General features: G+C 59.3%; 5 protein-coding genes across 5 annotated transcripts; 2 read left to right on the top strand and 3 right to left on the bottom strand.

Annotated features, from left to right (window-relative positions):
• Positions 1-177: 177 nt before the first annotated feature.
• On the top strand, positions 178-1135 carry TRAVEDRAFT_148570 (FAD-dependent thiol oxidase). The gene is made up of 3 exons (XM_008040509.1): positions 178-869; positions 930-1011; positions 1072-1135. Exon 1 carries the CDS (start codon positions 198-200, stop codon positions 861-863), a length of 666 nt encoding a protein of 221 aa, XP_008038700.1. The 5' UTR covers positions 178-197; the 3' UTR covers positions 864-869; positions 930-1011; positions 1072-1135.
• A 39-nt stretch (positions 1136-1174) lies between these two features.
• TRAVEDRAFT_64865 (uncharacterized protein) lies at positions 1175-2804 on the bottom strand (the record flags this gene model as incomplete). The annotated part of the gene is made up of 6 exons (XM_008040508.1): positions 1175-1633; positions 1694-1886; positions 1948-2263; positions 2320-2539; positions 2590-2668; positions 2722-2804. 6 exons carry the CDS (start codon positions 2802-2804, stop codon positions 1175-1177), a joined length of 1350 nt encoding a protein of 449 aa, XP_008038699.1.
• Positions 2805-3221: 417 nt separating this feature from the next.
• On the top strand, positions 3222-4825 carry TRAVEDRAFT_167944 (uncharacterized protein; the record flags this gene model as incomplete). Its single annotated transcript, XM_008040507.1, has 6 exons — positions 3222-3360; positions 3427-3637; positions 3712-3940; positions 3999-4154; positions 4215-4388; positions 4453-4825. The coding sequence occupies 6 exons, from the start codon at positions 3222-3224 to the stop codon at positions 4711-4713; spliced, it is 1170 nt and encodes a 389-aa protein (XP_008038698.1). The 3' UTR covers positions 4714-4825.
• A 948-nt stretch (positions 4826-5773) lies between these two features.
• Positions 5774-8035, bottom strand: TRAVEDRAFT_148564 (uncharacterized protein; the record flags this gene model as incomplete). The annotated part of the gene is made up of 4 exons (XM_008040506.1): positions 7849-8035; positions 6406-7795; positions 6178-6347; positions 5774-6121 (listed from the first exon to the last, which is right to left on the bottom strand). Coding segments are annotated over exons 1-4 (2058 nt in total), but the record flags the coding sequence as incomplete, so codon positions are not given.
• Positions 8036-8593: 558 nt separating this feature from the next.
• Positions 8594-12093, bottom strand: TRAVEDRAFT_148560 (copper P-type ATPase CtaA; the record flags this gene model as incomplete). The annotated part of the gene is made up of 4 exons (XM_008040505.1): positions 8594-9261; positions 9313-11460; positions 11750-11869; positions 11920-12093. The coding sequence occupies 4 exons, from the start codon at positions 12091-12093 to the stop codon at positions 8752-8754; spliced, it is 2952 nt and encodes a 983-aa protein (XP_008038696.1). The 3' UTR covers positions 8594-8751.
• Between the last annotated feature and the right edge of the window lie 751 nt (positions 12094-12844).

The raw sequence follows: 12844 nt of genomic DNA, 5'->3' as shown, positions 1-12844 counted from the left end.
CTGAAACGTACATCCGAGTCGGAGCGCTAAGCGGCGGCGGTGAGTATAGAGTACTTGCAGGCGCCCGCGTGCCGACTCCGGAGTCGGGCATTACGCGAGTACCGCGGACTCTCGCCGTACCAACTTGATTTATAACTACACCTTGCCTTTTTGCACCTCCTCTGCCCCAAGCTACCTGTTACACAGGACCGGCCGCAATGTCTGCAACTGGCAATGCCTCAAGCCCTTCTGGCTCGCCCTCCAAGTCCTCTCTTCCCCCAGGCATGGTCATAGGCCCGGACGGGAAACCCTGCAAGATCTGCACCGCGTTCCGCAACTGGAAACCGCGCACCGAAAAGCCCAAGCAGCAAACACAGAGCTCATCGCAGGGCACAACAACACCTGGCCAGAAGACCGCCGCTATGATGGCAGCGTTCGCGACCGGCACGGGCTTCGCGTCCACCTCGCAGCAGACGACCACCCCCGCCCCCACGCCCGCGCCCGTCCAAGAACAGGAACAGGAATACACGCGTCCGGCGAACTGCCCACCAGATGTCGAGCAGCTCGGGAGCGCGACGTGGACGTTCCTGCACACGACGGCCGCGTACTACCCGGACGCGCCGACCATGGCGCACCGCGTGAACATGCTCTCGCTGCTGCGCGCGCTGCCCGTGCTCTATCCGTGCTCGACGTGTGCGACGCACCTCGGGGAGGAGATGAAGACGCGGCCCCCGGACGTGAGCAGCCGTGGGGCACTGAGCCGGTGGTTGTGCGAGCAGCACAATGCGGTGAATACGCGCCTGGGGAAGGAGCGCTTTGAGTGCATGGTGGAGAAGCTGGACGAGCGGTGGAAGGACGGGCCTAAGGACGGGAGCTGCGACTAGGAGGAGGTGCGTCTGGTTTGGGGGTTTCGTTTGGGGGGCTGAGTTCGAGTTGTGTTTAACCTGTAGACATATTCTGCATGCCGCCGTGCCCACAGCGGTCGGACACACCGTCACACCTCCGCTCAGCAACTGTATCATAGTACCTCTAGTGAGCTTTATAACGTCCTCACGCGGCTATACGAGTGTGCTACTGATTGGACTGCAACAGATCATGAACTCCCCACATGTTATACTAGACTACGCACACCACTCACTCGCGATATTCGCACTAGAACTACAACAACAGACATTCTACGAGTACTTTCACAGTCCTACGTCAACTCCTCAATTCTGGCCCCTCCCTGGCTGGGCCGCTGCCCGACCCTGTTGATGCTCTGACCACCACTCTGTGCCGCCTGCTTCGCCTCCTTCTCCAGCGCGTTCGCGCGCATGGTGGCTTCGTCCGCCAGAACCCGCAACATAGGCGCAGGGGTGCCCAGAAGATATGCCGCGTAGAACGTAAGCTTGTGAACGACATGGTTTGGTCTTGGGCGCGGCTTCGGTTGCGCGGAAGACGCCATCCTCTCGGACGCACGGTCTGGCGCTAGCGATTCGGTGAAGAACTCGGCGAAGTCGGAAAGGACGCGCAGCGCGTTCGCGCTGGGGTCCGCTTCGAGGTCCGCAGAAGAGAGCGCGGACTTGGGCTCGGGGATGACCGTCACGGTCGCGGGCCGTAATAGCAACGCGGTATCTTTCAGGAGGAGTGAGAAGAACTGCGGGTTCATGTGGCCCTATTTGAGGTGAGACGATTAGCAGCTGGCCAGCAGGGCTTCGGGGATATGTCGACGTACTGGCGGAAACCGCGACCATAGATCTGTTACGACCCCAGAGAGGGAGGAGTGCGCAAGTGTCGACTTGCGGTCTGTGAGAAAGGGCACGAGCCGTGATATCGACTGCGCAACTTCTGTGCGGTCCGGGTCGGTCTGCGCGAGTGAGGACAGCGAGGAGATCGCGAAATGGCGGACGATGTATGCATATGTAATGCTGCGGTACGTTTGTGTTAATGACAGAAGTGAACGATAACCGAGCGCTGGAAGTCGCTCACCATACGGCGCATATATTGTACAGGAGGAGCGGTCCACTGAGTGCGTTATTCGCTGCCTGCTTGACCAGGGGCGCGGGGATGGGCATAATGGGTGATGGCCGCGTGCGGTCTTTTCGTTCTGCCTCTCCGCCCGATAGGTCCTCTGATCCGGACGCGGTGGGGGCCTCCCACCACGGATTGACGCGTTCCCGCTCTAGCTCTTCGCTCGCCAGGAGCTGCTGCGCAAGCTCGCTGTTAGGATCTTCCAGTGCTTTCAGAAATTTGTCGCGTTCCGCCGGAGTTAGAGCCGCCCACAGCTCTTCGTAGGATGCCGAATCTGTCTCATTCGCGGTCAGCTTACGAGCAGAATAACACCCTTGGGGCAGCGCGCACCGAGGTTAACGTTCTGAAGGCGCCCCTCGAGGTCGTCCGCATCCTCATCCGCGCCATTGTCCGGGTCGCCCAAGAGTGGGCTGTCGTCGAGGGCGTCCTCCTCGAACCGCTTGAGGAGGTCCATCATGCGCCGCTTCTCCTCTGTTCCTGCGGACGGCGCGCTCTTCACATCGAGCTCGACCTCCTTCTTGTAAAACGACTCTGAGCAGTCCCCATGTTTCTGACGTACTTGTCAGTCAACGCGTCCCAGAAGAACCTGCGCGCACGCACCTCGGAACGGAAGCAGACTAGGGAGCAGTACGGGATGTTGCAGCGCGGGCAGGTGTAGCGAGAGAACTGTCTCCGACAACTGTGAGCGGTCTCAGGAAGTCCGGCCGAGGTCCGGGCAGGAAAAGGACTGACATTGCGCAGGGTATGGTGGTCACGGACTCCGTCTCCGGAGTGGACGCGATGATGGGCTCTCCTTGACCTGCCGTGTCTGTCATAGTGGTCCGCACAATTCTTCACGTCGGCTTGAGCTGCGCTGTATTTTCCCTCCTTGTTCGCGATCCTGGTACCAGCTACACGGCGAACGGTGAACTTGAGGGTGTGGGCGAAAGCTCGTAGGCGCGACTCCGCTAACCGAGACTCCGAATTCGTACGGGCGCTTGTTGAGAGTTGGCGTCACTGACCGCGACCACGCGAGTTGTACCATACCACCACTACCTCCTCCTCCACAAACTCGGTCCAGCCACCGTCCGCAATGAGTTTCAAGAAAAGGTCAGTATTGCTCACTTTTCCCATGCAATGCAGATGCTCACCGTCGTGGCAGCAAACTCGACTTGCTCATTCGGGTTCGTTACTCAAACCCACTCCCCGCCCCACCATGTCCACCCAAACTACTCAACATACCCACCGACCCCATGCGCTATGCGCGCCCCGAGTTTCTGGATGAGATTGCGGCGAGCACACCTCTACCAATGGTCGTAGACGGCGAGCTGGGCATGCCGCTCGACTTGTCGCAGTGGGACTGTCTGTGGGAGGAGAACGGGGATGATTCTGGTACGTCCTGTATACGTCTTTTCTGCCGCGGCATATGTTCAACTCCGCGTGCGGCTACTCCCACAGAACTAAACCCAGACCCAAGTTGTGTGTCGAAACTCGACCCTCTGGACCAGTTCCTCCTCGGAGACCCCGCGTCTACATCGACCCCCTTCCTTGGCCCGTCTACCCCAGGTATACCCACACCCTCTACTTCTATGCCACATGTGGCGTGGCTACGGAAGACGGAGTACCTCAGTCGAGAAAACGCTTCGCGCGCCTCGCTCTCGCAAGACATGTACGTACTTCCTGTCTCCTCTACATCTCCGAACATCTTCATTTTGCGCACGGGTGCTCACGCGCATGTTCCAGCAAACAAAATCAAGACCATACAATCGATATCTCGCGCGATGCCCAAGTGCGCGACATCGACGCGTCCTTTGCCGCGGTCGCGAACTCGGACCTCGCGTCCCTGCGGCATCCCACCAAGCCCGAGCTCACCGCTGTCGAGGAGTTTGAGATCTTCCCAGACGCAGAGATCTGGGCGAACGCGTACGACCTCTTCCGCTTCTCCGAGCGGCCGGGAGACAGGCCAGTTGATGTCAGCACTAACCCTGTCTGTATGCGGAATGTCACGACGCTGACACCCTGTACGATAGGTTGATGACCCGCGTCTGGACTGTGCTGTATTGCGCCCCATGGAGGCAGACGGGGATCATTTCCTCGCGTATTACCTCACGAAGGACGACGAAGACGCGCTCGAGTTCAAGCGCAATCGACTCGCGCGCTCGCCGGACGACCCTCCCGAAGACGAGGTACGTCCACTACACCGCGCCGTTGTTTCCTTTCTGACGATATCGCACGCATACGCACAGCCTACCCACTTCCACTTTGTGCGCGACTACGAGACTGTCAAGGTCGAGCAGGAGGTCCCGAACGAGTTCCTGCTCGTGCTCGACGACGGCATGTCTGCCGATCCGCCGCGCGCAAAGGGCGCGTACTACAAGAACATCGAGCGCAAGATGCTGCTCAAGAAGAAGCGCGTGAACGTACGTGTTTCCCCTGTGCTTTCCCTCTCGGAAGGCGTACCCCTGCTGACCTGGTGTGGTGCAGACGTACGAGGCGTACGGCGACAAGTGGGACGTCGTGAAGCTCACGCACACGCCGATGAGCGCGGAGGAGGCGCAGGAGCGCGAGGACGCACTCGCGGAGGTCGTCGACCCCATGTTCCCGCTCGCACGTGGGGACGCGGATGCGGACGCAGAGGGCGAGCTCGACGATGCGGCCGTCGCCGCTGCGCACGGCCTGAACGGCGCGGCAAATGGCGCGCGGCATGAGATCGTCGATGCCGTCGATGTGTTTGGGGAGGAGTAAGTGCGCGTGGGCGGGTCTCACCTGGCCTCTGTGTGATCTAGGGGATGTGTGTATGTTTACCGTGTGGTTATGTAGTGTGGTTATGTAGTCTGCTTTCGAAGTTATTCTAGCGTCATTGCACAACTTGCAACATGTGGCCAAGGCTACATATCCAGGGTGGGAAGCGTAGCATAACGCATCTGGCAGCTCTTCTAAGGAAACGAGACCGTAGGCCCAAGGGTATGTTTCGTTTCGACGTACCCGCCATGGTAGCGACGTAAGTACATGGAACTGGAGTTAGTGTGGACGTACTATCCAGACTAACACGACCGCGGCACTCAGCCTCTTGATGTTTAGAAACAATGACTACGCGAAAAACGGGGGCTTTACATGATAGTAAGGCCAACGAAAAAAGAGATATGAGATACGCGGCGCCATGATAAGTACATCGCTGGCACCGAGGTAGTAGTTACTACCTCCTATGACAGCCTCAGTCAAAGCCACTAATGGCCATTTGACAGGGCAGACAGAGACGGAAAGCTAGGAGCGTCCACGGTCAGGGACTTTCAGACGCATAGAGTGAAAGAAGAGACACCCACAGGCTGTCTGGGAGACCGCAATGCTCCTGTGGGCGGTGACCTTCGCGGATTCATTCACGCTGCGCGGAGGATTCCACACTGGCTGAGGCCTCCGACTTTGACGACGCCTGCGAGCCCGCACTTCCAAAGTCAACGTACGCGGCACTTCTGGCGTATCTGGACGACTGCATGTGAGTGGCGAAGAGGTCCACGCTCTTGACGTCGCCTTCCCAGGGTACGGTGCCGTAACATACCGCGAATGCCCGCAAGAGCGCCTGATGTGTCCTGAAGGGCGACGCCCCGTACAGGTCGTCGGGGTTGCTCGGGGGCGATGCCAAAGCAGGAACATTGGGTGCGGGCAGGCTGGAGGGAAGGGCGCGGGGGTGCTGTGCTAGGATTGCTGCTATGGCTGCATTGCCCGCGGGGGTCTTATTCATCGTCGGGGCAGGCGTAGATGCCTGGAGCATCTGGACAGAGAGAGGATCAGGGAATCCGTAGAGTTGGTCGAACGTCGAGAGAGCGATTTGGCGACGATGGTCGTTGCATAGCCCGGCCAGGTCTGCCAGGAGGCGTCCGAGCGTGGGGTTGCCGAGCGGAACGATAGGAGACAGCCTGTCGTTCATGTGCTTCAGCTTTGCGGCGCCGCCGACGTGTGCACCGTCGAGTTTGCGTAGGGTGCACTCGTCGTATGTAATTCTCACAAAGTCCCTGAGGTGGATTGTTTGATCGGTGATGGCGAATCGTAGGACAAGGTAGTGGAGGACGTGGATGAACGATTCGATGTCATCGGGGAGATCGTAGGGCTTGATTGGGTAGCGCAAAGATAGGGCGGACCGAAATTGCCAGGTGCCCTGAGGAGGGTACTTCAGTGTTTATGCGAAGGGAGCGCAGAAGCAAGCATACGTACGGTGGGATCCGGAGGACCTTTTCCCGTAGCCAGCTCGTCCTTATACTTGCAAAGGTCCCAATCACTGAGAAGAGCTGCGCATTGACCAGCGGAGTCCTCGTAAATGAGGATGTTTCCCACACTGATGTCGCGATGCAGAACACCTGCCTTCTCCCATGCCTGCTGGTGCGCTACAGAGTGTAATACTTCAGTTAGTACGATGTTGGCCGAAGAAGCCGGATTATGTACCTAGCAGAGCCGTGCACATGATATATGCGAGGTCACGAAAATTGCCGAACTCAGTCACCGGAAGGCAGACTTCTTTCAGAACGATGCGATAGTGGATGCGTTTCGCCGGTTTGCTGTCGAGAAACGACTGCACTTGAGTGGCTTGGGTAGCGGCATCCGACCCTGACCCGGTACGAACGTCCCCACCAACCTCGCAAGAGAGAACGAACTGGACGTCACTCTCGCGTAGCCTCTTGTATGTCAAATGTTCCGGATGGTAGGTCGCGCTGTCGTGCCGCCAGGAGTCCTTCAAGACGCAAAGACGATCCTGCTGGACATCGTGTGCGACATACGTGCGGGTGCACCGACCGACGGGGGAGGTATCGACATACAGCGGTCGGCCAACGAGGAACGTGCGCTCGGCGATGGTGATCTCGCAGAGCGGCCACTGGCTGTCCTTCTGGAAGGAACTCGTCGTCCCATCCCAGCCGATGGCGTCGTGAACCTGCTTCTGTACTCCGAGCGAGGCGGACTCTGCGCAGGCAAGCATCTTCTTGGCTTCTTCGGGCGAGGCACGGCGAGCAGTAGGGTCCAGACCCTGCTCCTCCGGAGTCATCCAAGTGAACCTGTAGAAGAAGTCCTGGAGTGTCGTGTCATTGCTCGTCCCGTACGGAAACCACTTGGAGACGATCGTCCCGACGCGATCGGAGTAGAGCAAACAAGCATAGCTCTTGAAGACGCAGAGGGAGAAGAGATGGGTGCGTTGTTGACGAGCGAAGACCTGGCCGATATATTCGTCGATTTGGCCTTCAGCAAAGACCTCTTGCGGCGTGGGTAGAGCGACATCCATCAAACCGGACGTGCAAACATCGTTTGCTTGGGAACTGGAAGCGACCGGCGCATGAGCAGACAACACCGTTATTTGAGCGGATGCGGAGTCGACAGACGGCCGCGACGCGGAGGTTGGAACGCTTGTCAGGTCGTCGGCAGAGGTGCTTGAGGTCTGCGTCATAGAGCCCTTAAGGCGGATTGCTTGTGAGGGTTGGAAGATGGGGATGAGGATGTTCGCGCAGGAAACACGGCGAAGCCATTTGCGGCGACCCTCGGTTGTGATAGTGGTCTCGACAATGGTCTCGATGTTGGAGAGGTCTTCGGAATAGAGCGGGCCACGCGTAGGATACACCCCGCAATGGGGGATGATGTCTTGGGAGTCACCACCTTGTTCTTTCCAGCGCGAGGTGTCTCGAAGGGCCATATCACCTTTCGAGCCATCATCCAAGGCCGCATAAGCCTCCTCTAGGTCTTGCTGAGGCGTTACGTGTTCGAGATATCGTGTCACCGCGCCCTCCGGATTGTCGCCGAACGTTTTCAGGACGGCAACAAGCCGGAAAACCGACTCGATCGTCGTGCACTATATTCACATGCGTCAGATGCAATGCAATAGCGAAGCGATCTAACCCTTACCAGGTTCGAGCATAGCTCAGACTTATTCGCCGGGGCATCCACTTCCGGCTCAAACATGAGATGATGTTTCATGCTGTCCGGAAGGGCGTGGCCTCGAACGATAATATCGAAGAAGCCCTTAACAGGCATACTACTCCAGTGACGCGCCATTCCGGAAGAACCGAGTGGTAACGGTGGGAGGTGTCCGATGTTGCCGTTCTGGGTTGCAAACGCTTTTCCGGTAGTCGCTGCGTGCCCTGCCTTCCGAGGGGGGTTCACTTCGATACGCGGGCTGGGAACCAAAATTAACGGACTGAGCCTTGTTGGAAGTAGTAACAGAGAAATTTTAGCCCCAAGAATTACCATTGCGGGAGAGAAAAATGCACTGTGCTACTGACCGCTATCGTTGGGACTGTATGATAATATTATGACGGTGTCGATGTCACTCAGTCATCGTGATAGAATACTGCCGGTATCGCCATGTCGAGCTACTTGCGGTGATGTTAGTGCGAAGTTGAACATCCCGTGTGACTTTGAGCAGGAATATTCGTACTCACCTTCAACGCCGTCGTGGTAGAAGACGAAGGTGCAGCTCAAACTCGCGCGGTGCAGAGGCGCGGTACGCCGGCTCACGTGGGTCGTGTCAGGCGCTTTAGCGCCTGCACCTCAAGGCTCGCGAGCGCAATATGGTCGCCCACGGTCCACCACAACACCTCACACCCCCGCGGGTTTGAACGGGGTACACGGTCACGATTAACTCGGTTCACAATTATCGATACTTCCAATATTCCAACTGCAGCAGGTAAAATTACATCATGCAAACCAAGAAGGTCGAACGGACACCACATACTAAGTAAGTTAGATCGAGACGCAAAACGAGCGAGCACACGGACCGTCCGACGCCGGAACCCCAGTCTGAATCTATCATACAGCCTCGCTCATCTCCACCGGCAGCTGGCTGTACCCCGACACATCCCGCCGCGAGCCCACCAGGCCGCGCACCGACTCCCACGCGTCGCGCACCGCCTCCCGCGCGCTGTCGAACATCGTCTCGTGCTGCACGCTCTCCCCGGGCATCAGGCTCTCCGCCGGGCGCACCCACCACTTCAGCGCGAGCGAGCTCGTCACGACGCTCACGGATGAGAACGCCATCGCCGCGGCCGCGCCCATCGGCGGCAGGCTCACGCCGAGCGGGAGGAAGAAGCCCATCGCGAGCGGGATGCCGAGCACGTTGTACAGGCACGCCCAGACGAGGTTGCGCCGGATCGTCGCGAAGATCGCACGCGAGAGGTGCAGCGCCGCGACGACGTCGAGCAGGTCGGAGCGCATGAGCACGATGTCCGCCGCCTCGATCGCGACGGACGTTCCGGAAGACAGAGCGATGCCGACAGACGCGGCGACGAGGGATGGGGAGTCGTTGATGCCGTCACCGACCTGCGCTTTCAGTCAGTAGACGCACATAGAGGTCGAAAGAGTAGTACGCACCATAGCCACGCCACCGCCGTACTTCTCCATGAGCTCAGTCACGACCGACGCCTTGCCCTTCGGGCTCATGCTCGCCCACACGTTCTCCGGCTTGATCCCGACCTGCTTCGCAACAGCGAGCGCCGTCGCCTTTGCGTCGCCCGTGAGCATGTTCACCTCGATGCCCATGTTCTGCAGCGCCCTGATCGCGTGTATCGACGACGGCCTCGGCGCATCCGCGAGCGCGATCGCCAGAATGGGCACCGGCGGCTTGCCAGACGTCGAGATCGAGACGAAGATGGACGTGCGGCCGCGGTGCGACTCCTCCGAGTCGAACGCCGCGAGCGTGGACGGGAGCTGCGCGTCGCCGGTCTGCAGGATGAACCGCGCATTTCCGACAAACAGCGTGCACTGGCCCTTTCCGCCCGGGAGCCCGATCTCGGCCTTCACACCTGCACCGGTGACGCTCTCGAACGTGTGGATCACGACCTCCGGGATGGGCACCATCGACTTGTTCAGCAGCTCCTTGCCGTGCACTGCGACCGCCTTCGCGAGCGGGTGCTCCGAGCGCGCCTCCGTCGCCGCAACCATCGCAATCACGTCCGCGCGCGTCGCGTTCCCGACGCACTTCGTGGTCAGCGGGACGTCGCCGTCGGCGGTATAGCCGTGCAGGTCGCTGTGATCGCTCGAGGGCGCCCACGCGAGCGCCGCGACAGTAAGCTTGCCCTCGGTGACCGTGCCCGTCTTGTCTAGAGCAATCCGCTTGATGAATCGGCTCGCCTCGAGTGCACGTCCGCCCTTAATCAGGATCCCGTTCTTCGCGCCCATCCCGGTCCCGACCATAATCGCGGTCGGCGTGCTCAGTCCGAGCGCACACGGGCACGCGACCACGACGACGGAGATGCACAGCTGCAGGCAGATCGCGAGCTTCGACGCGCCGTGCTTGTGGAACAGCGCGGGGAGCGCGTTCTCGTCCACGACGTGCGAGATCACCATCCACACCGCGAAGGTGATGAGCGAGAGCGAGATGACCATCGGCACGAAGTACCCCGCGACCTTGTCCGCGAACTCCTGGATCGGCGCCTTCGACGTCTGCGCGTCCTCGACCAGCTTCACGATCTGCGCGAGCGCGGTGTCCTTGCCCGCGCGCGTGACGACCATGTCGAACGTCCCGAGCCCGTTGACGGTGCCTCCAATGACGCTGTCTCCGATCTGCTTGAGCACGGGGACCGGCTCGCCCGTGACCGCGCTCTCGTCCACGGTAGAGGTCCCACGCAAGACTGTTCCGTCCGCGGGGACCTTGTCGCCAGGCACGAGTTTCACCGTGTCGCCGACTGAGACCAGCTCCGTGGGGATCTTCTTCTCCTGCGTGCACGCCGGAGCGTCGGTGTAGATTGTCGCCATAGACGGCGCAAGCGCCATGAGATCAGTCAGCGCGGCGCTCGTCTTGCCCTTCGCCCGGTTTTCGAGGTACCGGCCCAGCGACACGAACATGATCAGCATCGTGCTGGTGTCGAAGAAGACCATGGGGTGATAGTCCAGCTCCCGGTTGTACGCCGCGAAGCACATGGCGCCGATGGAGTAGATGTACGCGGACGACGTCCCAATGGCGATGAGCACGTCCATGGTGGCGCTCCCGTGCTTCAGCGACTTGTACGCGTTCCGGTAGAACTTCTGTCCGAGCCAGAACAGAGCCGGGGTCGTAAGGATGAACGCCACGACGTCACTGACGTAGATGCCGCGGCACAGCTGGTACTCGACAATTGGCGCGAGGAAGGGGATCTTCGGCGCGATCATAGTGACGAAGAAGACTGGAATCGCGAAGGCAAGACTCCACTGGAAGCGCGACCGCCACTCCTGGATCTCCTTCGTCCGGGTGAGCGACCGCAGCTGAGTCGCGTCTTCTTGATCGGAGACCATGGCGTCGAAGCCCATCTCTTCTATCCGCTCTACCAGCTCCCGAGGCCCGACCATTGTCCTGTCGAACTCTACTTTGCAGGTCTCCGTAGCGAGCGAGACGGCGACGCTGGTGACTCCGGGCATTGCTCCCAATTGCGTCTCTACCGTTGATGTGCATGATGAACATGTCATCCCGTATATGCGAAGGGTGATGGCATCCGCGCGTGTTGGGGGTATGAGAGTAGCATCGAAACCTATGTCAGATATTTCCTACGTACGAGTCAGCAATCGAATTCCTGAATTCTATTCCGGGTCGCTAGAGTCATTATATATGCACCAGTCCCGCTGGCACGCAGCGACGGACGTCGTTTGCTATTAATAACTCGTCCGACATGTCCAGCTGAGGGGGGGGCGGCACTCCGACCCGCAGAGCAACGCTCCGCCGTACGTACAGCACGTATATGCAGACTCTATTATGTGCGGCTGCCGAACGCGATTTGTAGCGCGTTGCGGGGCGTACACCAATGTCGTCAAGGGGGAAATGGAGGGTAGGACTCACCCCGATGATCTTGTCCGCATCCCAAACGGCTGGATCGTATTCCACTACGCCCCGTTCCGCGAGTAGTGCGACCTTGACCGACTGTATGCCGGGTTGTGTGCGCAGCATACCCTCTATAGACTGTCATACGCTCAGACGGATGCTGAATACCAACGCGGGGAAACACACACCTCGACGCATGCTCCGCAAGTCATGCCTTCGATTCTCAGCTCGCATTTCTCTGACGCAGGCCCGCCTGCAGCAACCAAAGGTTCATGTTCGCCCACAGGGAGCTCCAGTTTGCCAGACGTGGGCGTGCGAGGAGTCCCAAGGAGGCTGTTGAATGCGGCAGAAAGGCCCGCCATGATGGGGGTGATGGGTGTCCTGGGTGGCATGGCTGGGCCTAGTCGAAGAGATAAATAGGAAAGGTAGGGTGATGAAGAGCGCCTGCGCTGGTACCGGAGGATGTCGGCGGCGGCACCTGGAGGTGAGAGAGCGAAGTCAGGCCGAGCTTACGCAGCGACTCCCTCTTTCCGTCTCGCGCGGTATTCGGCTCCAGGGGCTGAGGCACTTCTGCGCGTCCCAATCCGGGCATATCTTCTCACGCTTCATCATTATGCACTGGACACAGCCGACCCACCGCAGCAGACGTGGCCTGTTATATGCCTCCGCGACATACTCTAACGTCGTCAAGCTGACTATACGGTTGTGCCTAGGTTGTGCCAACTGCGCGAACTGGCTGCGGGATCCGTTCCAACGGCCGCCACCGACCAGCGCACATAATATTGGAACACGGTCTCGGTATGTGGTCCACCATAAGTGCTGACAATGCAATGTCAACAGCGCTATTCAACAATGATAGCAAACCGGGAACCTCGAGCTCAATGTACACTAGCCCCGGTTTACCGTGATGTATAAATCTCACAGATGACCGACGCCCGCGTGCGTTCAAGTGATATCTCCGTACGACCGCGCGTCATCATCCAGAGACCGCAGGTGAGGACGCAGACTTGAAGCACCGCGCGACAGAACAGCAGCTGCGTGTAGAAGATCTAATCAGGCAGCGCAATAGCTGTGGCTTGAGGGCCGACACATATGAGAGACCCTTGGATACCG

Source organism: Trametes versicolor, assembly GCF_000271585.1.
Source record: "Trametes versicolor FP-101664 SS1 unplaced genomic scaffold TRAVEscaffold_6, whole genome shotgun sequence".
NCBI classification, from domain to species: Eukaryota; Fungi; Basidiomycota; class Agaricomycetes; order Polyporales; family Polyporaceae; genus Trametes; species Trametes versicolor.
This window is presented reverse-complemented; position numbering and strand designations above follow the sequence as displayed.